Source organism: Hyperoodon ampullatus, assembly GCF_949752795.1.
Source record: "Hyperoodon ampullatus genome assembly, chromosome: 3".
Lineage (NCBI taxonomy): Eukaryota > Metazoa > Chordata > Mammalia > Artiodactyla > Ziphiidae > Hyperoodon > Hyperoodon ampullatus.
Window position 1 is genome coordinate 18,820,469 of NC_136916.1, and position 16,067 is coordinate 18,836,535.

Here is a 16,067-nt window from a genome sequence, read left to right on the forward strand (position 1 = left end):
CCAGTGGAACCGAAATACAGTTCCACAGCCATTTGATTCCCAGCAGCATCCATTTACAAAGCACATGAATAAGCTTTTTTTTTAATAGACTATTTTTTAATATAAATTAACTAATTTATTTTTGGCTGCATTGGGTCTTCATTGCTGCGCACAGGCTTTCTCTAGTTGCGGCGAGGAGGGCTACTCTTCGTTGCGGTGCGTGGGCTTCTTACTGTGATGGCTTCTCGTGGAGCACGGGCTCTAGGCATGCGGGCTTCAGTAGTTGTGGTGCATGGGCTCACTAGTTGTGGCTTGCGTGTTCTAGAGCGCAGGCTCAGTAGTTGGGGCACATGGGCTTAGTTGCCCCTCAGCATGTGGGATCTTCCTGCACCAGGGCTCGAACCCATGTCCCCTGCATTGGCAGGCAGATTCTTAACCGCTGCGCCATGAGGGAAGTCCAAATAATAGACTATTTTTAAGAGCAGTTTTAGGTTCACAGTGTAGGGGAATAGAAATACCTGAGGTTGGGGCAGAGTAGGGACCCTCTAAAGCATGGGGTCAGGACAGGGACCCTTTTGCCCAGGTGGTCCCGCCTCTTTGGGGTAAAGTAGGTTGGGGCAGTAGAACCTTACTGTCCTAATTAAAGCAACTTTGTTGAGGAAGCAGCTGAGTTTCTCCTAGTTTCTCAGTCTGGTTGGCGTTAGGAAAGTTCCTCTTCCCAGTTGACTGTAATCACAGGGTGGTCTGCTCATCCTAAAAGAGTGCCAGATGTTCAGATGAACAAATGAAACTCAGCCGTAACCCAAAGAGTTTTGTTTTCCCAGCTGCGCTGACATACAGCTCCCACTGTGCAAAGACCAGTGGGGGCCCCAAACCAAAAGAGATGCGTGAGGCCTGAGGTCTGTGTCTGGAGAGGGAGACAAACCCTGGTGTTAACATTAGCTGTTCTTCTTGCTAGGAGCCCGAAGAATCTCTTTTTCAGAGAAGGTATTGGGAAAACAAATTAATGTAGGGTCGCCTGCTTGCTGTATTGCTGTTCATTTCTTTTTCTTTTTTTTTTTTTTTTGCGGTACACGGGCCTCTCACTGTTGTGGCCTCTCCCGTTGCGGAGCACAGGCTCCGGATGCACAGGCTCCGGATGCACAGGCTCAGCGGCCATGGCTCACGGGCCAAGCCGCTCCGCGGCATGTGGGATCCTCCTGGACCGGGGCACGAACCCGTGTCCCCTGCATCGGCAGGCAGACTCTCAACCACTGCGCCACCAGGGAAGCCCGAGGCTCCTATTTTAAAAGAAAGTCTGCTCTTTACTTCAGTGCCCCAGAGCCCCTGACCAACCAGTGTGGGCATGTGTATCAGTCAGGGTTGGAGACATGAACACAACCTCAGAATCCCAGTGGCTTAGAGTAGCAGGTATTTCCTCTGTCTGGGGCCTGCAGGTCATCGGGTCCTCTGTCCACGGCTGCAGAATGTGAGTCAGATCCAGGGAGTTCCACGTGCCTCTTCTTGTCCTCGGACCAGCAGCCACCTTGACACACTCTCCTCCTGGTGAAAGGCGAGCATGCCGGAGAATGAGTGGAAACACACAATGCCGCCTCTCAGGTCCTCTGCTCAGATGGAGGCACTGTCCCTTCCACCCACGTTCTGTTGGCCGAAGCAAGTCACGTGGCCAGACGCAACATAAGGGGGCAAGGAAATGAGCTCTGGCCATTCTGGGGGGAGGCACTGCACAGTCATCACTAGATGACGGGCATTGGTGAATTCTGACACAGGGCGGAAGAGAAGAATTGGGAGTGATGGTCGGGTCTTCATCAGGTGTACCCCAGCTCTATCCAGGCTGCTTGTTCACGGGTGCTCCAAAGGCACCCAATATTTTTTTTAAATTGAAGTATAGTTCATTTATAGTGTTGTGTTAGTTTCAAGTGTACAGCAAAGTGATTCAGTTATACATACATATGTACATATATTCTTTTTCCGATTATTTTCCATTATAGGTTATTATAAGATATTGAGTAGAGTTCCCTGTGTTATACAGTAGGTCCTTGTTGTTCACCTATTTTATATATAGTTCTGTGTGTATGTTAATCCCAGACTACTACTTTATCTGTCCCCCTCAGCCCCCCTATCCCCTTTAGTAACCATAAGTTTGTTTTCTATGTCTGTGAGTCTATTTCTGTTTTGTAAATAAGTTCATTTGTATCCTTTTCCTTAGATTCCACAAATAAGTGATACCATGTGATATTTGTCTTTCTCTGTCTGACTGACTTCACTTAATATGATCATCTCTAGGTCCATCCATGTTGTTGCAAATGGCATTATTTCATTCTTTTGATGGCTGAGTAGTATTCCATTGTATAAATATATATCACATCTTTATCCATTCATCTGTCGATGGACATTTAGGTTGCTTCAAAGAGCCCCAATATTTATCTAGCTCTGGGCCTTTTTACATGCTTTTCCTCCTGTCCTGCACGCTCTCTTTATTCCTTTTTCCCTATCTGAATATGAACATCTTTCAAGGCAAAGTTCCAACTTTGACCTCCTCTGTAAGTCTTCCTTAATCACCTCGGTTCACATTGAGTTCTTCCTCTCTGAAAACCTATAGAACTTAGCTCGTTTTGCATTTATGCAGTGTCTTATATGGTTCCCCCATCTACGGATATATAGCCATCTACTTATATTTATCTTTTCAGTGTGATAGATTCTTAAGAACAGTGATATTTTACATGCAAAGGGTACCCACAAATATTTACTCATGGATTGATAAGTGTTTGTTTGATTTACTCTTTATTGCAGAAAGGTGATATTAAAAATGTCACATGTTTGCTGTTTCTGTTCTATCCTGCTGCTCTCAAATCTTGCATTTTCAGAAGCTGTGAGAAAAAGAGGCAGGCTGTAACTGAAAGTCTCATTTCCCATTTTAAAGTTCCCTTATTGTTCCGCTCAGGTTGTCCCCAACAGATAATTAACTTTTGATTTCTGCTGCTTGCTACAGAGTACTCCAAATTCTCACCCATGAGCAATCCATCCTTTCTAAGGACTGCCCTGCGTGATCTCCAGCTTGGATTTTCTTTGTGCTTTTTGCATTTTCATTAAAACAAAAACACAATATAGCACTGTCACTTGGAAGGGGAAAAAAAGGTATTCAGAAGCCGAAAAAGGGAGAGGGGTCTCAGAGAAGACTAGGCTACATCCTGACCCTTCATGATAACTTCATAAAATGAGACCCTTCATGTTTAGAAAGGCTCTTCCCTTATCTTTCCTGCAGAGGGCGACACATGCCTTCCTTTTCCCGGATGATGAGGAAACACACATGCCCTGGAGTCTCCCTCACGGTCTCTGTCCATTCTTTCAACTCATACAGGCTCACACTTTTTCCAGAGCCCTAAAGCAAGTGTGCTTGCTAGGAGCACACTCTGCGTTCACTCTCGACTAGGTCATCACTTTTTGTTTGTTTGTTTTTGGCAAAATACACATAACACAGAATTTACCATTTTAACCACTTTTAAGTGTGCAGTTCAGCGGTATTAAGTCCATCCACACTGTCATACTGGGTTCTCTCCTATGGTGTTTAGAGCATCTTAATGCTGAGAAAAGTCATGAAAAACTCAAAGCTCTGGCACTAATTGTCCTCGGGCAAATCTCTTAATCCTTCTGTTTCCTTATCTGTGAAATAGCAATCGTACCTACATTGTGGGGTTCCTGTGAGGATGAAATGACAAGCATACCTGTAAGGCCTCAGTGTAGAGTTCTGGCAGATGGCATATGTTACATATTACATTAGTCACCGTCCTCAAGCCAAACACATGAAATTAGAATCATTTCCAAACCCTATAGAGTAATCACACTAATTCACACTATGCTGTCCTTTCAAATAACACGTAAATGTTTCTTTAAAAACATATTAAAAGATAATTCAATAAGAATTATGGGGCTTCCCTGGTGGCGCAGTGGTTGAGAGTCTGCCTGCCAATGCAGGGGACGCGGGTTCGAGCCCTGGTCTGGGAAGATCCCGCGTGCCGCGGAGCGGCTAGCCCCGTGAGCCACAAATACTGAGCCTGCGCGTCTGGAGCCTGTGCTCCGCAAAGAGAGGCCGCGATAGCGAGAGGCCCGCGCACCGCGATGAGGAGTGGCCCCCACTTGCCGCAACTAGAGAAAGCCCTCACACAGAAACGAAGAGCCAACACAGCCATAAATAAATGAATAAATAAATAAATAAATAAAAATTAAAAAAAAAAATTATGGAAGGAGTTGTACTTGATTTATTTCCTCTATTTAAGTTAGCAAGTTGCCATTGTTATGCATTCTATTTCTAGGAGATCTCCTAATTCTGCAGATTTTATTTGCCTGCGGTTTGCTTCCTCTCTGTCCAATACACTCTGTTCTCAAACTTCAGTGTAAGTAAAAATCATCCAGGAAGTGTGTTGGAGTGTAGATTCCCAGGCCCCCTGAGATTCCAGTTCCGTAGGTTGGGAGCCCAGGAACATGCATTTTATGGAGCATCCAGGTGGTCTGGGGATCACACTTGGAGAAACACTCCCATCGTGTCAATAAACATTTGTGTTTAGACTCAGGAGGGTCCTTAATTTAGTCACTATGCACCATGAGTATATGTTCTAGTTTTAATACATTTTTTTCAGGCACTATTTTACAAACTCTACATTTCCACATAAAAGTGCTAAATACTTTGTGGCAGTGGTCACGCCTGACACAATCCACAAACAGATGTTCCAAAGAGATAATCACAGGACAGGGCGAGGGTCCTGCTTCCCTGAGTCGGGAACTGCCGGAATTAGAGTAGGTTTAGTCTCTCTGCCCTTGAACTTCACTGACCTTCAATTTCAGGGGTAGTGTTGTGTGGTGGTAAGGGCACACACATCATACACACTCAGCCCCTGGTGTTCATTCAGGGTGCAGTGCCCTAGCTATTTAACCTTGCTGAGCCTCGGTTTCCTAACCTGTAAAATGGGGGTACTGTCACTTACCTCACAGCCTTACTGTTAGGATTAGGGGTGATGTTTGCAAAGCACCTGGCTGAGGATCTGGCATGTAATAGGTACTCCCCCAAAATGGTGAGTGCTTCTAAACTGTGGTCTTTCTTTCTTTTGCTAAGCTGGTTCTCTTTCCAGAAATGCCCTTTCTGCTTCTCTCTGTCCTTAGAAGTTGCCAAGTAGCAAACTTTATGTTGTGATTGACCCACGTGGTTTTTAAAAATTAAAATTAGTTGCCAACGCTTATAAAAATCCAGATTTCATGCTTCTCTGGATAAGCCAGAATCTGTAGTCCTCAAGGCCTTGGGATCCTACATGGTGATCAAAGGCCTGGGACATGGGACACGGGCTCTACCATCCTCTGGTTCTGGGCTCTTCCAAGGGCACTGGGGTCTCCCAGCTTCCAGCATTTGACTCATGTTCTAGACCATGGAATTCAACAATTAAATGACGTTGTATCCTTTGCTAGTGGTCTCTCTCTGCTTGTTTCTTCATTGAATGTGCACTCTGGGAGGAAGGGAAGGTGTTACTTCTGGCCAGTGGGGCAGTGGTCAGCGCTCAGCAAGTCCCTCCATAAGCACTTGATTGACAGAGACCATACACTGTGGTCGACAGTTTACTTCCTCCAGGTATGTCTCCTCTCTCCAGCAAGACCACGAGTTCCGTGCAGTGGCTGCCATGGTAATGAACACTTACTGATCTGACCTTTTACTATTTTATTTAGAATTTTTACTTGGATAACAGAGGAAAAAAAGAAAGCAAGGAAACAAATGAGAAAATGAATGCGAAGAACAAGGAGTCCTTGCTTGAGGTATGTTTAATTTTGTAGAGTAGAATAAAAGAGAGTCAACTGTATTTTTAAATGATTTGCTTCTCAGAACAATGGGCGATTCTGAGACACACTGAAATTTTAACTTGGGGTTTTAAAATCAAATTATTACTAAATTATAGCTATTTAGACAATTAAACTGGTTCTTGGAGTCAGTTGTTAAAAAGTTTTGCTTTAGACAGTATATTTTACTCTTCATGAAGTTGGATTTGTAATTTTTGACTAAAAGACATGAATCCACATAAAACTCATCTCTGACCATATATTTCATTGCTTATGTGCTCCACAGAAGTCAGGCGTGACTTCTTTGCAGTGAATTCTAAGGTGTCCTTCCAGCTGCCAGGTATGGTAGAAAGTATGAGATTGCAGTTAAGAGATCTGATCCGAGTTTGGCTCTGCCTGTTGAAGTTCATGTGTTATTGGGCAAGTCCAAGAACCTTGGTTTCCTATATCGTATTGAATTATTACAAAGACTTAGGGAGGCAGTGGAAGCACAGCATGTAAAGTACGGTACACATGTCTGGATTATCACTACAGGGCTGTGTTCCAGAAGTTCATTTGACGGTTGATTTTCTGAAACTTCTAATGAGTTTTCACATAGCAACTTTGCTCAAAATCGAGGCTCTGGGGCTTCCCTGGTGGCGCAGTGGTTGAGAGTCCACCTGACGATGCAGGGGACTTGGGTTTGTGCCCCAGTCTGGGAGGATCCCACATGCCGCGGAGCGGCTGGCCCCGTGAGCCATGGCCGCTGAGCCTGCGCGTCCGGAGCCTGTGCTCCGCAACAGGAGAGGCCACAGCAGTGAGAGGCCCGCGTACCGCAAAAAAAAAAAAAAAAAAAAAAAAATCGAGGCTCTGTTCCCCAACCCTAATGCAGATGCATGCCAGATCACAGGTCACAAATGGGCATAGGAGCCCCAGACAGATTTTTGTTGTCCCTGACAACATGTTGACCTTTTCTTGAGGTAGGAGATTTGGGGCTTCTCTTGAAAACTCAGAAGACCTGTTGACACCTTGGCCCACATTCCCATCTGGAGCCAATTCACTGATGCTGAAGGGCACCCTCTCCCAGGCACCTAGGCCTGCCCAGACCCCTGCACAGGGTTCTAGCCCAGCCGGCTTTCCCAGCCTGTTCCCGATGGAGCAGGCCCTACAACCTTGGTGCCACGCACTCCCAAGCTCCTGGAGACATGCTACAAGTTTTGGTTCCTGGGACCAAGAACACAGTAGGTATTTCCCAGGGAGGCCAATGGTGGGAGTGGGGACATTCTTTCTGCATTTATCAAAGAGTCTCCAGGTTGAGTTGAGGGAGATAAAGCACCAGGCATCCCCAGCAGCAGAGAGATTCAGGTTCTGAGCATCCCCAGCAGTGATGGACACGGGCAGACACGGAAGGGGAGTGAGCAGGTTCCTGACACAGCCCTTGGCTGCTCATCAGTGCTTATTGCATCCGCAGCTGTCTGTAAATCAAGGACTGGTTATGCCTTGGTTTATACAATTGCCTGAATAGGTCTTGTTGGAAGACTTCAGCAGTTTTTCAAAAGCCAGATGGGAAAGAAAATACAAAGCATGTTATGCTGTGAAAAATCAGCATTATCCTGCTTTCGAACTTGGACCCCAAATCTGCTTGAATTTAAGAGACCATTGAAGGGCTCTCGCGTCCCCGCACACACCTGGGTGCCTCGGAGCCCCTGTAGTTGGGCCCCAGCCCGGGGTCTCCCGCCACGCGCGAGGCCAGATGTGGAGGCACAGCTTAGAAAACCGGGAAAACTGGGACGAGAAGCGTTTTGTGCCAGATCGCTGCTGCTTATGTGCGGAGACAGAGCAGACCTCCTGGGGAATGAAATCAACGCGTGAGCCTCTATGGAGACCCCAAATTTAAAGCAGGGCCTGAAACAGTTGGCTGATGAGTTTGCCAAACTTCAGGATTATCGACAAGCAGAGGCTGAAAGACTTGAAGCCGAAGTAGTCGAACCTTTGCAAGCTTATGGAAGTGGAAGGGAGCAGGACCCTGTGGTCTGTGCCCCCCATGTCCTCAGCCTGCCTTTTGTCTGTGGAAAAATATTAGCCAAAGAATAAGCTTAATCCGAGAAGTGAGAAAATGCAGAAACAAAGGAAAACAGTCAAAGGAGACCAAATAATAATAGTTTAGTCATTAAGCAAAGTCAAGGACCTTTGGTTCCTCCTCAAGGGCTATATTCTGAGCCATATCCTGTGAGCTGTCTTACAGGTACTGAAAACCCCACCAGGTGGAAGAAGTTAACTACATGATGACCAGACTGTAGCCATGACATAAGCTGCCACAATTCCGAGAATCGGCCTCAAAGACATGGAAACAAACTGACCCTGGAACTAAAGATTAACTGTACCTAAAACAATCAGGATGATGCTGATCAGACCACTGATGATCAATGTCAAGATGACGGTCAGAGCTGACTGTGCTGCTTCTGCATGTAGCTTCTCCCTGCATCTATAAAAGCTCTTGCCCTCTGACTGTCAGTGGGGGGGAGTCGGCCTTTGGATAGGCGTCCACCCTCCCCACCGGTTGCCGGCATCCAAAATAAAGCAAACTTTCCTTTCCACCAGACTGGCCTCTTTAATGACTTTTGAGCAGCAAGCAGCTGGACCCCACTTTCGGTTACAGAACCACTGTAAAAATGAAACGAGATGACCTCAAAGCAACATTAACAGCAAAGAATTGAGGAGCTAAACAGTTAACTCAGAAAGAACACGTCAGAGAAACCCATCTGATCGACATGTTATTTCACAGGCAGAAACTGAATTACAGGGACTTCCCTGGTGGCACAGTGGTTAACAATCCACCTGCCACTGCAGGGGACACGGGTTCAAGCCCTGGTCCAGGAAGATCCCACATGCTGCAGAGCAATGAAGCCCGTGCACCACAACTACTGAACCTGCGCTCTAGAGCCCACGAGCCACAACTACTGAGCCCGTGTGCCACAACTACTGAAGCCCGCACGTCTAGAGCCTGTGCTCCGCAACAAGAGAAGCCACCGCAATGAGAAGCCCGCACACCGCAACAGAGAGTAGTCCCCCTCGCCGCAACTGGAGAAACCACACACACAGCAACAAAGACCCAATGCAACCAAACATAAATTAATTAATCATTTATTTATTTTAAAAGAAGCTGAATTACAAAGAGCTACAATGTATGCTACTCGAACAACTCGTCATCTGGAGGAAACTACTGACAATTTTGAAAAGCAGAAAACAAAGAATGTAAAGACTATATTTTCAGAATTTATCACTATCGAAATGTTATTTCACGGCAAAGCTTTAGACGTCTCCACTACTACCTACCAAAATACACAAAAGATTGATGAAGAAGATTTAGAGGTTTTCTGAAATTCTCTGTATCCACCAGATTATTCATCCCATTTGGATATCATAAGAGCAAATTAAAAGCCACGTCTTCAGAGATCAGTGTCAGCTAAGTGTGCATCTGGAACAGGACAGGTATCCACCTGTCGACTAAGAAAGGATCAACAAGCAGAAGATGATGATGAAGAGGATGAAGACTTAGATGTTACAAAAGAAGAAAATGAAATTTCTTAAGTAAGCTTTGCATTTCCATTTTCATCTTAAATGACTTGGAATCCAGAATTACTAAAACTGTTAAACTTTATACTGGCTTGATATGTTAAACCTCAAAATGAAATCCTACTGGAAATGGAGAAATTATTAAATGACATTTATGCTGACCAAAAAAAAAAGAGAGAGAGAGAGAGATTATTGACAAGGCAACTAATGCCAGCTAAACTGGGGGAAACTGGGAAAGATATGAACAAAGATGTCACCCAGATCCACTACACATACATTTACTTGAAGGATGCAAAATTAAGTTTATTCTGCTTTTATGAGACTGAATGAAAGGAGGTTGAGAGTTATAAAAAACCAAAGCCAAAAATAAGTTTGAGTGTTTGAACTGAAAGATAGAATAATATGTAATTTTATTGTACTGCTTTTAAAATAAATGTATTAAGAATTGCATGATTCTATGCATGTTTTGATTTTTAAACATCTGCACCTAGGAAATGTACTTTGTCACTATCCTTTTCTGATACTACAGTATTAATAATTGTCTTCTTTCTTCTTTGATAAGAAACTATCCCCCAAAAAGGAAATCTTGCCATTTTTGACAACATGGATGGAACTTGAGCGCTAAGTGAAATAAGTCAGACAGAGAAAGACAGATAGCTGTATGTCTCATCTATGTGTGGAACCAAAAAAAAAAAAACCCCTGAAATCATAGATACACAGAACAGATTTGTGGTTGCCAGAGGCGGGGGTAGGGATGCATGAAATGGCTAAAGGGGGTCAAGAGGTACAAACTTCCAGTTATAAAATAAATAAGTCCTGGGGATGTAATGTACAGCATGGTGACTATAGCTAACAATACTGTATTGTATATTTGAAAGTTGCTAAAAGAGTAGATCTTAAAAGGTCTCATCATAAGAAAAAAAGAATGTGTAACTGCGTGAGGTGATAGATGTTAACTACACTTATGATGGTGATCATTTTGCAATATATACATACATCAGATAATTAGGTTGTATACTGAAAACTAATACATATTCTATATCAATTGTATCTCAATGTAAAAGAAAAGAAAATTATGCCAAAAATAAAATATTAATGTACAAATATTTTATGTATAGAATTGTATATTTTAATTTTTCCATTTACTAGCAGTGAAACAGTAATTTTTTCACTTACAGGTACAGGAATAAGTTTTCTATTTATCAACTTATAGTAACAGAAATAGACTTTATGTAATGCTTTCTTTTATAATATACCAAGATTGTACTCACAACCTTCCTTATGAAGCTGGGGCTCTCGTTACTCTGATTTTGCAAGTAAAGGCACCGAGGTTGAGTCACTTGCTCAGGGTCACAGAGCTAAGTGGTCAAGAAGCCTGGAAGTCTAACTCAGGAGCTGAGACTCAACCACCATGTTCTTCCTGTCTTTTGGCAAATGGTATGCAGTGTCAATATATGCATTCAATCAAAGCTGTAGACAAAACGATTTTTAGCTTGAAGGCTAGTTGGCCACAGTTTGTTTAAATGTGAACAAAATATGTGTTTTATCTTTCATGGGTTTTATATCATTGGAATCTCCATTTCAGGAGAGTTTCTGTGGAACATCCATCATTGTGCCAGAACTAGAGGGAGCTCTTTATTTGAAAGAAGATGGGAAGAAATCCTGGAAAAGGCGCTATTTTCTTTTACGAGCTTCTGGAATTTATTATGTCCCCAAAGGAAAGACTAAGGTCAGAAAAAAAAAATGCTTTTGCAAAAAGGCATTTCATGAAAGTGAAAGTAAAGAAATTCTCAGGTGGTAATTTAAATACATTCTACTTTGCTGTGAGATTCATGTTACTACGATGTTTATACAGATACATATCCTATTCGGACAGAATTACAGAAATCCTGAATCTTTCCACTGCTCTCTCTTGAAGGTGAAGAGTTTTATCTAGTTTAAAGTCAGGTTTCAGAAATTATGACTGAAGCACTTTTCTAAAAATTAATTTGTTTCTTTACATATCGATCTTTGAGGACTTTTTCCCCCCCTTTTTACTCTATTGTTCTGTCATTACAGTAAAACTTCTTTTATCTGGAATCATAGTGGTATTAGAAGTCATGATAGATTTTAATTTAGATTTTAGCTTTTATAACTTGAATATTTAAATTGTTCTCTGAAGTGTATTATATGCATTTCCCTGCCTAATTTAGCAGAGTATCTTAGATATCATTTCACTTCTACTTGGTGATTTAGGATTATTGCCTCAAATCTACAAGCACATAGTAAATTTGTCTTCTTTGAAATGTAATTTTAACTCTCATTCTAACTCTTAGCTTTTTCTAAGACCTTTCTTAGAGGATGGCCATTTCCATCTTTTGCTCACCTTTGCAAAGTTGTAGGTTGTCTCTCTTTCTATATCTGGAGTAAGCCAAAGCATCTTGCCTTCACTGCTGAATCCAGGGCACCCCCCCAACGGCATATTTTCAAATTGCAGGCTGATTCTAATAAGGCTTGACCCACATCCCTTGCAGGTGAAGTCATAGTGACTATCCAGGGCTATTCCCACTAGTTAGAAGACTGTTATCTCTGTGGAATGCAGGAGAGCATTCTGGGAAATTCTTGGTCCAGAGCAGCTACCACTCCTATTTCGTCTCAGTCTTAGAATTCATACTTTTCCCATCTGTGCTATCTTCATTCCAGTCCCAAACGTGGGGGGCATAACAGTTGACCCACAAATTATTTGTTTTATTTTAGAGATGTTATGTCTTTGGCTTTTACATATAAGTGAGATATATAAGCCTATCAAAAACAACACACTCAGGACAAAAATTAGAAGCATTCACATTGGAGTTGGACAGGCATCCTTTCTGTCTCTGCTCCCATTAACACTGATGGAGGAACTAGCCAGGAAGTCAAGAAAAAGAATAACAAGTATAATTACTGGAAAAGAAGAGGCAAAACTCTCTTTATTCACAGTCGACATGATTGTCTACCAGACAATATAAGACACTCAACTGAAAAACTTAAGAGTTTGGTCCCAATGGACCAAATAAACTTACCAAATAAGAAATTGTTTTCTTTATATAAAAATATGCAAATTAAATATGCTGCAAAAGATTCCATGCATTGCAAGAACAAAAAAATACAAAATACCTGACAATAAACTTAACGAGAAAGGTTCAAGATCTTATATGGCATAAAATAGAAAATTTAATAAAAGAAATGAGTTAGAATTGAATAAACAGAAATGTACAATGTTGCTAGATGAAAAGATATTAATTCTCCCCCCAATTTTTCTATATATTCCAATAAAAAATTTCAATAGGATTCTTTGTACTTGAAGTTCGAAAACTGATTCTAAAATTCATCAGAAAGAGATGCAGTTCCAAAATAGACACACACAAAAATTTTAAAGAACATTATGGAAGAACCCCTCCTCCCAAATGTCAAAACATTAGACAAAAACAGTACAGGAAGAGAAAACAGATCAACAGAGAGCCATCTAATATAAGAGAAACTCAAGTGAGCATTTTATAGCAGTGGGGAAAGAATGTGATACTCAACAAATAGCATTGGAATAATTGTATATCCATTTGGAAAAATATAGTTTCCTACCTCATACCATGTTCCAAATTAAATCTTACGTTGATTAAATGTATTTGGACAAAATTACAAAATATTAGGAGAAAATATATGGTCAGTATTCTCATAATTTGGCAGTGGGGAAGCCTTCTTAAACAAGACTAAAAACTCAAAATTATAACAAAGAAACTGGCAGGTTTGACTATATAAAGTTGTGTTTAACTCCTTATGGCCAGATACCAAACAAGAAGTTAAAGACTAGCTCTAGAGTCAGAGAGTACATTTGCAGCATGTATAACCTAGTATGAATATCCATAAAACATAAAGACTTCAACAACTCATTAAGAAAAAGATAAACCTACTCAAAGAAAAACAGCAATGCTTATTAAGTGAGAATTCACAGAAACAGAAATATCAGTAGCCAGTGAATAATTAAAAAGTTGCTCTGGGCTTCCCTGGTGGCGCAGTGGTTGAGAGTCCGGCTGCCAATGCAGGGGACGCGGGTTCGTGCCCCCGTCCGGGAAGATCCCACATGCTGCGGAGCGGCTGGGTCCGTGAGCCATGGCCACTGAGCCTGCGCGTCCGGAGCCTGTGCTCCGCAACGGGAGAGGCCACAACAGTGAGAGCCCCACATACCGAAAAAAATAAAAAAGTTGCTCTATCTTATTAGTAATCAGGAAAATGTAAGTAAGTGAAATTTTTCCTCCCGTGAGATTGATAACACTAACAATATTGATAATATGCAAATTTCATCAGGAATGGGTAAGAAAAATGGGCACTCTTATGTACAGAAGTTTGGAATGTAAGCTGGTACAGCCAAATTGGGGGACAGTTTAGCAAAATCTATGCAAATATAATAGGGAATACCTCTTCAAAGGACAGCTCCATGTTTGGCAATCTACCCCAGAGAAACATTTGCTCATATGCACAATACATTTTGTAATAGCAAAATATAGAAGTAACCTCTAGTCATCTATAGTAGGATGGTGGAATAAATAGCTACATCTATACAGTGTAATGTTATGCAGCGATACAAAGAATGCGATATATCTTTTCATATATCCTAATATAGAAAGACCCCAAGATATAATGTTAAGAAAAAGAACAAAGTCATGGAAAAATATTGAGAGTAAAATCTCATTTATATTTTAATAATTGTATATATGTATGTGGGTATGTCTATGCATACATAGGTATATAAATGTATCCCCAAAAACATTTGGAAGAATGTCTTCTCTGGAGAAGAGAATGAAATTAGAAAAAAAAGAGTGATGAAGGAAGATTTTTGTTTTACTATATGTAAAATAACTTATTTTTTAAATTATGAATGTTTTATTTTTCTAATTAAAAAAACTAAAACTTTGAAAATCCAGAAGAAAATATCTTACAAGAAAAAAGTATACTACCATATATAAAGGAATAATTGTGCATTGAGATGTAGCAATTCTACCCTTTATTTTGTTATTCATTAACTCAGTAAAGAATTATAGAACGTGAGGGGGGAAAAAGTAACAGAACAAATTTGTAATTGAAGTGTAACCAAATATGTAGATTAGAGCTTGATGTCTTCTCAATGCATATTATATGTGGAGGAGAGGGTTCTGTTTCCACAGCAACACCACCAGCCCTAAAGAGAAGGCACGAAAGGAATCTTTTCTCCTCAGGAAGAAGTGTATGAAGTGTGTGCGAATTTTCTGAGCATCAAATTTACCTCTCATTGTTCATCCTGAGGGGGACTTTTTTCTAAATGCTCAGTCATGAAATCCATCACTGACTTAGAATGGCAAAAGACAAAATGCAATATCTGACGAGGTGCTTGGTCACCTTGTCTGAACCCCATCAATAACGATGCCAGTCATCTCTGGGAGTCCACGTGTAGGTGCTAGAGCAGCAGTATAATCTTTTGCTCCACTGTTGGTCTGTGGCATGCTGTTTTGCCTGGATGTGCTCTTTCCTTCTTAAAATGTAGGCTTGGCTTTTAGAAAGCTATACGTGTTAGATGCTTATATAAATTACCTGAAATTCTGTATTTTCCTACTAAAATGTAATCCTTCGTTGTGCCATGAAGAATGACCTTAGAAAAATATTACTTGTCAGCTAGGTTGAGGTTATTTTTTCCTTCTCTTTCAGACATCTCGAGATCTGGCATGTTTTATACAGTTTGAAAATGTCAACATTTACTATGGGATTCAGTGTAAAATGAAATACAAAGCACCCACTGACTACTGCTTTGTTTTAAAGGTAGGTTTAAGAAGTCCTTTCTTTAGATCTGTAAGCAATTTAAGGTAATGTTTCCTTTTAAGAAGAAAAATGTTAAATATTATACAGTTAACTACAAGTATGACATAATAAGCTTTTTATTGTAAACCAAAATAGGAAAGGGGGAAACATTTCTACCCACTCAGATCATTTCTCCAAAGCCTGTTATCTGAGTCTAAAACTTTCAAGTCAATCTGTCTGGATTTCTTCATCACTTTATGAAAAAGAGAACTCTACATTTTGAACAAATTTTAGTTACAATTTTATTGACAAGACAATCCGTCTTTCAGTTCTTTCTTTATCAGACTCTTATTCCATTGTAAGACATTTTTAGAAATTAGGAAGTTGACAAGATTTTCTAGAAAAATATAGAAAATACAAAAAATAGGAAAATATATCTTTTTCTAAAAATAGCATTACTGGGTCTTGAAACTTTTTAAGGTGCGTATGATCAAAAGGCAATATGTATTATCAGGTGTCTGGTAAGGTTGACATCAGCACCATATTTTGGAAGCTTGGGCAGGAGTAACTTTTCTCTGCCAGCTGTAACGACTGACCCCTAGAAATGGACTCAGGGAATTTATGCAGCTGTTCTGGTCATTCCATTTTCTCTGACCTCACAGATTCCTTTCCCTTCACAGACTCACACCAGAGAGCGGGGGCTAGCACATTCCACTTGGCCCCGGTGCAGGGCTGGGTACAGAATTTCTTTTTTTTCCTACAAATATACTTCATCTTTTATTATTTTTTAAATTGAAGTATAGTTGCTGTGCAATGGTATATAAGTTACAGGTGTACAATATTAGCGACTCAATTTTTAAAGGTTATACTCCATTTATACTTATTATAAAATATTGGCTATATTCCCGGTGTTATACAATATATCTTTG

At 41.0% G+C, this 16,067-nt stretch overlaps 1 protein-coding gene and 1 pseudogene across 2 annotated transcripts in view; both read left to right on the forward strand.

Annotated features, from left to right (window-relative positions):
- APBB1IP (amyloid beta precursor protein binding family B member 1 interacting protein) overlaps positions 1 to 16,067 on the forward strand; it is a gene marked incomplete at both ends in the record, with an annotated part of 59,677 nt that overhangs the window by 24,573 nt on the left and 19,037 nt on the right. Inside the window, 3 exons of the mRNA XM_079699791.1 lie at positions 5,692 to 5,778; positions 10,940 to 11,083; positions 15,049 to 15,159. Of these exons, the coding sequence (XP_079555917.1) occupies positions 5,692 to 5,778; positions 10,940 to 11,083; positions 15,049 to 15,159 (342 nt within the window). The remainder of the gene's footprint in view (positions 1 to 5,691; positions 5,779 to 10,939; positions 11,084 to 15,048; positions 15,160 to 16,067) is intronic.
- On the forward strand, positions 6,932 to 9,445 carry LOC307050820 (CBY1-interacting BAR domain-containing protein 1-like; annotated as a pseudogene). Its single transcript has 3 exons — positions 6,932 to 7,023; positions 7,577 to 7,813; positions 8,942 to 9,445. The product of its transcript is annotated as a CBY1-interacting BAR domain-containing protein 1-like (transcript).